The sequence below is a fragment of the Penaeus japonicus genome, unplaced genomic scaffold (assembly GCF_977035675.1).
Source record: "Penaeus japonicus unplaced genomic scaffold, GWHDUDI00000001_assembly GWHDUDI00000036, whole genome shotgun sequence".
Taxonomy (NCBI): domain Eukaryota; kingdom Metazoa; phylum Arthropoda; class Malacostraca; order Decapoda; family Penaeidae; genus Penaeus; species Penaeus japonicus.
In genome coordinates this window covers 10,101,047-10,108,546 of record NW_028234438.1, presented here as the reverse complement: position 1 = coordinate 10,108,546, position 7,500 = coordinate 10,101,047, and the positions used below count along the sequence as shown (strand labels likewise).

Sequence of the window (7,500 nt, the reverse complement as noted above, 5' to 3'; positions counted from 1 at the left end):
CGTCCTTCACGCACACTTCAACATGGTGTAAGACGGAGCAGCTCATCGTCTTGTCGACTGGGAATGAGAAACGAAATGAAATATTTAGTAAAATAATGGAAAAACTAAAGTCTACTACTAATACCCATATGATGATACAAATGATAACAGAAAAAAAATATAAAACTATCTAATAGTAATAACAATCGTAGTGGCAAAAACTCACAAAAGTGTACAATATTGGGTAATGAAATATGAGACAAGTTTCGAAATCCTGGATTTCCTTTTCATTCTCCTGAAGACATCTAGGATTTCGAAGCTGCTGTCTCATCTTTGGGTGATTATATTTTGTCGAGTGTTTCTTCTGCTATTATTTTCTTATTCAATAATGGTGTAGCTGATTATAATGATAACAACAACAATGGTAAAAATTGATGGTGGCGGTCCTCTTGGTTACCACACAGTACCCTCTAAAATCACAGGCTTCAGATTCAACAAAGGAAAATTCGCCGATAACATCCTAGTGGAAGGTGTCCACGAGGCTTCCCTTTAGAAGTCGCTATAAAGTGCAAGAATGAAGGATGTGTTTGGTGTCTATCTCGAAATCTGAGATGTAAAACGCAAAATACTGCCAGATATTTGTCCTCCTGTTACAATACAGCCAACTCATTTGCCGCTGGAACGCGAAAGATTGAACCTGCCGGCAAGAGTCGACCCAAAAGCACAAGCTCATACGACCAGAGAGCTTTCTGCGACTCCCGAAGCTTCGAACCTCTAGCATCACGGGAATTAACATTACCAGCAGCGCAAAAACGAAAAGATTAAAAAAAGAGAAAAAAAAGGGGGGGGCATACTCACAGGGAAACCCAAACATACGGTATATCACGGAGCTTTTACACAATTAGATGTCACAACTGCAGGGTGATTGGCCCACATACCAAGTCATTCTACCAAAGGCTCGCTAAAGTCAGGGAAAAAACAAGGGAGGGATAGAGGTGTTTTTTTGCTTCTTCGATATGTCCCACTGTGCCTGAGAGGAACCCAGCCATCAAACCTTGATGAAGATAATTTTCCTTGAATGGACTATAAACTAACGGTCGTCAGGAGTAGATTGAGATCGAGGCTCACTGTGTAGGTGTAGCACGAAATAGAAAGTAATGTGCATGTTTTAGGGTAGCGGTTGGTTACCTTTTTAAGCCGTTCTTCCCTCGAGAAATTTGCAAAATTTCCATGGCTCCTCGTGTGTGTGTGTATGTGTGTGTATGTATGTATGTATGTATGTATATATATATAAATATATATATATATATATATACATATATATATATACATATACACATATAGACGATAGTATGTAAATATTAAAATTGTATTATGATTAAAAGTAAGTTTGTAAACAAATATGAATGTAAAAAATATCTTCGAAGTGAGAGAGATTTTATTAGATACAGATTCCCAACATTACCTGGAAACTTCCAGCGTATGCCTACTTTCCACGGCCACACAAATTCTTCCCATGGTTGAAAGCCGCTGTTCAAGGGTCGGTGATACATACAGGTCACACGAGCAAGACAAGGAAGTGTTGGAGGCCATGTCACTTTTAAGTTACTGTTACTACTACTACTAGTATTGCTGCTACTATAACTACAATTGTTGTTATTACTGCTGCTACTACTATTGCTACTGCTGATAGTAATAATAATGATATTACCCTTTTATCTTTACTATTACTATTACTACTCTACGACAATGAGGCTCTATGCATTTTTGTCAACACGATCAAAATCATCAGAGTAATAGCATCATAAACTAAAATAAAAGCTAAAGTAAGGAAAAAAAATAATGATGATATCATGGACAACACAATCATATGTGATGTAGGTGTTTTCCTCTTATTCATTACATCATCTTAAACAATTAATTTAATAAGTATCGTTCATCCCCATTTTCAGCACACACACACTCTTACATGTGTGTGTGTGTGTGTGCGTGTGCGTGTGCGTGTGCGTGTGCGTGTGTGTGTGTGTGCTTACGATTAAGCAAGGTAAGTGCGTTCTTTGAGCACCGAGGGAGGAATACCACGGCGTACCGGTACTACAGACAGCTTCGAATTTAAAAACTTCCACATTTATATTAAGGGCCTTGCGGCCTACAGTGTGTTGCATGGCCAGTACAGTGTATGAGAGCAACATGTTTTCATTCGTTTTGTTTCATTTTATTACATCCGATGTAAAAAAAGAAAAAAAAAAACTCATTAAGGCTGTATAATATGTCTCACATAATTATCGTACATCGAAAGAATAGAGAGCTATATTACGATTGATATCAGTTTTGAGTAGATACTTATTTTTTGAGACGTCTATCAGCATAATAAGAATATCGTCAGCAGATGGTACACTTTTATCCGTAGATTTCTAAAAAAAAAAAATCGCAAATCGAACAATCGCGCAGTGCGAATAATAATTATTTTTCTCTTCCTTATATAAATGACGTTTGTATTATTCACATAACCTTTACTCCTCAAAGTCTGGACAGAACCTACGTGTCCATGGTTATCCTTCTTGATAATCATAGTATTCTGAGATTCCAAAATGATTTATAAATTTCTTTAAAAACGAATTAGCAGTTGAAAAAGCGTTCGTTGTTGCCTCGAAACTCTTGTTCATGAGCGAATGATCATAAATCCTCCTGGTTTTCTATTGACACGTTGTACTTCTCCCACTTTCCTGTATTTTAGAAAAAAATATAATGTACTGACTGTTGAAAACGATAGATTCAAAAGTTTAATTTACATGCTTCTCTGGTGATATAGTGAACGCACACTCGTAAGGGCAAGGGAAGAAAAGCGAAGAAAAATAATAATAAAATGGTTTCTGCGGATGATGACTTGAACCCTATCGTGGAACAAGTGTGGGAGCACTATGGAACATGGAACAACAACACAGTGGGTAAGTACAAGCAATAACATTTCAAATATAGCTATACGTTGGAGAAATATGGAGATTTAGGCTCGAGTTATTTACCTTGCGTGGCGGTGGTCGTCTGCAAAAAAAGTGTATCGATTTTGTTCAATTTTTGTTTCTGGACCAGTTGTGAGGAAGCATATCTAAATAGAGATTTTCATTTTGTGAAAGAATGAGTATTGATTGAAATCTGCTTATTCCGGTAACAGTTTGGTATAGGGAATACGAGCGCATAACTTTGCCGCCAATTTTTAAAATCCGTGTGTGAGTCTGTGCACTGTATGTCCCCTTTCCTGTGCTTATGGAAGTTATTTTTCCACCGCAAACAAAAGCACTAAACACTAATTGCAAAGGTTGTTTGAAATTCTCTCCCCTACCCCTCCAGAGATCCTAACCGGAATATATGTATGTTCATAATTCGGTATCTTCCTTTTTGTCTTCATTTTCTTTCTCACTTCCTCCTCCCTTTCCTTCTACTCCTATTCCATTCCCTTTCCTTCCTGCTGTTCTTCCATTCCCTTTCCTTCCTCCTCTTCTCCTTCACCTTCTCCTCTTTCCCCTCCTCCTCTTTCTTCTCTTTCTCCTTTTCCTTCCCCTCCTTCTCCCTCTTCTCCCTCTTCCTCTCCTTCTCCTTCTCCCTCTCCCTCTCCCTCTCCCTCCCCCTCTCCCTCTCCCTCTCCCTCTCCCTCTCCCTCTCCCTCTCCCTCTCCCTCGCCCTCTCCCTCTCCCTCTCCCTCTCTCCCTCTCCCTCCCCCTCTCACTCTCCTCTCCCTCCTCCTCCTCCTCCTCCTCCTCCTCCTCCTCCTCCTCCTCCTCCTCCTCCTCCTCCTCCTCCTCCTCCTCCTCCTCCTCCTTCTCCTCCTCCACTTCTCTTCCTCTTCTCTTCTTCCTCCTCTTCCTCCTCTTCCTCTTCTTTCTCCATCTCCCTCTCCTTTTCCCTTCCCCTCCTACTCTTCTCCTCTTCCTCCTCCTGTTCTCCTCTTCCTCCTCCTCTTCTCCTCTTCCTCCTCCTCTTCTCCTCCTTCTCCCCCTCCTCCACCACCTCCTCCTCCTCCTCCTCCTCCTCCTCCTCCTCCTCCTCCTCCTCCTCCTCCTCCTCCTCCTCCTCCTCCACTTCCCCCACTTCCCCCACCCCCTCCACCTCCTCTTCCTTCTCTCTCCCCCCTCCTTCTCCATCTCCTCCTCCTCCTCCATCTCCTCCTCCTCCTCCTCCTCCTCCTCTCCTCCTCCTCCATCTCCTCCTCCTCCTCTCCTCCTTCTCCATCTTCTTCTCCTCTCCTCCTTCTCCATCTTCTTCTCCTCTCCTCTCCTCCTTCTCCATCTTCTTCTCCTCTCCTCCTTCTCCATCTTCTTCTCCTCTCCTCTCCTCCTTCTCCATCTTCTTCTCCTCTCCTCCTTCTCCATCTTCTTCTCCTCTCCTCCTTCTCCATCTTCTTCTCCTCTCCTCTCCTCCTTCTCCTTCTCCTCCTCCTTCCTCCTCCTCCCTTCCCTCTTCTTCTCTCCTCTTCCTCCTCCTCCCTTCCCTCTTCTTCTCATCTCTTCCCTCCTCTTCCTCCTCCTCCTCTTCCTCCTCCTCCTCTTCCTCCTCTTATTCCTCTTCCCTCTCCCTCTTCCTCCTCTCCCTCTCCCTCTCCCTCTTCCTCCTCTCCCTCTCCCTCTTCCTCCTCTCCCTCTCCCTCTTCCTCCTCTCCCTCTTCCTCCTCCCTCTTCCTCCTCCTCCTCCTCTCTCTTCCTCCTCCTCCTCCTCTCTCTTCCTCCTCCTCCTCCTCTCTCTTCCTCCTCCTCTCTCTTCCTCCTCCTCCCTCTCCCTCTTCCTCTTCCTTCTCTTCCTTCTCCCTCTTTCTCTCCCTCTCCCTCTTCTCCTCCTCCTCCTTCTTCTCTTTATTCACCTCCTCCTTCTTTTCCTCCTTTTCCTCCCCCTTCTCCTTTTCCTCCTCCTCCCCCCCCCTCCTCCTCCTCCTCCTCCTCCTCCTCCTCCTCCTCCTCCTCCTCCTCCTCCTCCTCCCTCCTCCTCCTCCTCCTCCTCCTCCCTCCTCCTTTCCTCGGTTTCGATGATGTTAATGTTAAATACGGGCGCCGAGATGTCTCACAACCGGATATCTTATATGTCTACTGTTCCTTACTTAGGCATTTGGATATCAGTGTCGTGAAGTGATAATTTTTCATAATATAACAACCACTTTACTCAATAAATGATTTATTATTATTATCATTATCGTTTATACTGTTATATCGTTCTCCTGAAATGCAAACGTTAAACGCTGTACTGTATGGTTGTGGTTGACCCGCCTTTTCTACTGGATATATTTTTATCTGTTGATAACAATTTAAGATCTTGTAAAAAGATGTGTGAGCCCAAAGAGGGACTAATATTGGGTTGAGGATAACCCATGTTACCTCATCCTTTTAAGATGTAAGGAACCACTTGTCTCAATAAACTTGCCAAAGTCTCCCTCCCCCTTTCCCCTTCTTCTCCATTTCCCTCAGCCTCTCTCCCTCACTTTCCCTCCTTCTCCCTCACCCTCTCTCCGTCACCTTTCGCTCCTTCTCCCTTATCCTCTCCTTCTCTCCCTCCCCCTCTCTCCCCTCTCCCTCACTTTCTCCTCCTCCCCTTTCTCCCTCACCCTCTCCCTTGTACTCATGATGTTCTCTTTGAATTAGTTATATGTCCGTGATTGTATGGATGAGTATGTACGTGTGTCGGTACGTTTACAGGAGCGTGCGTGTGTCCGTGCGTGTATCCGTACACCTGTGCGTGCGTGTGTGCGTGCGTGACCAAGGCTGTGTTGTGTGTAAACCGTAACAGTGTGTCGTAACAAGACAAGGCCTGGTGGCTTGTCTGACACACTCCCCCTCCTTCGCCCGCAGTGTTCGGACAGCTGGCACCCCCAACACGTGTCTGTCTGTTTTTGTCTCTCTCTCATTTATGTTCGTCTTGGTGTTCTGCTGTCTTTCTGACTGTCTTTGTAGATGAGAATGGGACGACAGGCGTGGAGGTGGTCGTCGCGGTGGGCGTGCGGCCGTTTGAGGTGACTCGAAAAGTTAAGAACTCAAAAAGCAATTTTTAGTTGAAGTCTTGATGTTTCAAAGTGTCGTGAAAGAGGATATTTCACAGGGTACTTTTAAAGTATCTTTGAGTGTAGACGCATATCGATAGGCGTCTTTCACACTTTGAAGATAAGTCAGTCGATATCATTCAGTAAATAGATGAAATAGATAGTAAGAAAACCACTTTAATAGGCGACTGAACACTGGAAGGACATACCATCTCCGCCCAAGAAGGAAGTGTTGCCAACTGTCGTCCAGAGGATAAGTGTTGCCAAGTTACGTCCCTTTCAAGATGGAAGATGATTGCTACTTCCAAGATTTTTGGAATGAGGATTTCAAAGGTAAGTCTTTGCGGGTGTTGTGGCTGCAGGTGTGGCTAATGCGGCAGCTGCTGCTAAGTCATTTGTGGTGGAGGTTTGATGTATTGAGGGCTTTGATGGTGAAGATGGAGAAGGGGAGGGATGAAGATGAGACCGAAAGAGAGAGAGAGAATGAGAGAAGGATGGAAAGAAGCGGGAGATAGAGAAACAGAAAGGGAGAAGGGGAATATTTTGAATGAATTAATGAATGGATATTTGATGTTAGAAACATGCCTGTGTTCTGTTTTTATCCAGATTGTAAAATATTTACTTCCCTGAAGAGCCAGAAAAATACAGCACCATTACAACAAAAGAATTAATCATTTACATAGTAGCAAAGTTAATAAACGAAAATGATATCAAATGAAGACTGGATGAGTCTCCGGATGATGATGATGATGGTCATCATTAGATCAGTGATGATGATGGCAATGAAACTAATGACGATGACGATTGCGATACTATACAAATAAAATATTCTTAACAACAAAGACCAACCTAGCCCGGAATGAAGGACCAAAAAGCACATCTGGCAACCGCTGGTCAGGCGCCGGATCAGCGAGCGATCAGCTGTGATCAGAGACGCCAAGTTCTCGTCTCGGTGGCTGGGCGCGTCCAGCTTGCGATGGAGGAAGGGGAAGAGAAAGAAAAGAAGTAATAGAAGAGTAAGATGTAATAGCAGAAGAGGAGCAAGAAGCAAGTAATAAATATAAATAAATAGATAAAGAAAAAGACCAGGAGAAAGAGGGAAGAAGAGGAAGACGAAGAGGAGTATGAAGGAAGAACCAAAAAGAAAAAGTAGGCAAAGTAAGAAGATTTTTTTTTAAAGAGATGGAGGACGTGGAGATGTAGAGGAAGAAGGGGAACGCGAAGAAGAGAAGGAACAACAGAAGAGGAGGAGGAGGAAGAAGAGGAGAGGGAGGAGGAGGAGTTAGGAGAAGAGCTGTTGGACCGGAACATGCTTCCGGATATAGGTATGGGGGCGATGGGGTGTGGGAAGGTATGGGTGTAGGGGGATGGGTATGTGTGTACGTGTTGATGTGTGTGTCTGTGTCTTTCTGTGTACGTGTCTTCTGGAGTGTCTGTGCGTGTCCGTGCGTAAATACAGACGTGTTTACTTAAATACTTGTATATAACGTGCTTGAAAGTGC

At 43.8% G+C, this 7,500-nt stretch overlaps 2 protein-coding genes across 4 annotated transcripts in view; one reads left to right on the top strand and one right to left on the bottom strand.

The window, feature by feature from the left end:
• Window positions 1–7,500, bottom strand: part of LOC122251244 (4-hydroxyphenylpyruvate dioxygenase-like protein) — a 60,088-nt gene that overhangs the window by 5,463 nt on the left and 47,125 nt on the right. For 2 of the 3 annotated variants that reach the window (XM_043012989.2, XM_043012990.2), the window contains one exon: window positions 1–57. This exon is cut by the window's left edge and continues 820 nt beyond it. In XM_043012989.2, the coding sequence (XP_042868923.2) occupies window positions 1–57 (57 nt within the window). Of the gene's footprint in view, window positions 58–3,002; window positions 3,137–7,500 lie in introns of those variants that run through there. The other variant, XM_043012991.2, reaches the window with a different exon arrangement.
• Pi4KIIalpha (phosphatidylinositol 4-kinase II alpha) overlaps window positions 2,707–7,500 on the top strand; it is a 77,045-nt gene continuing 72,251 nt past the window's right edge. Inside the window, exon 1 of the mRNA XM_086531899.1 lies at window positions 2,707–2,927. Coding sequence (XP_086388025.1) covers window positions 2,846–2,927 — 82 coding nt within the window. The 5' untranslated portion in view covers window positions 2,707–2,845. The remainder of the gene's footprint in view (window positions 2,928–7,500) is intronic.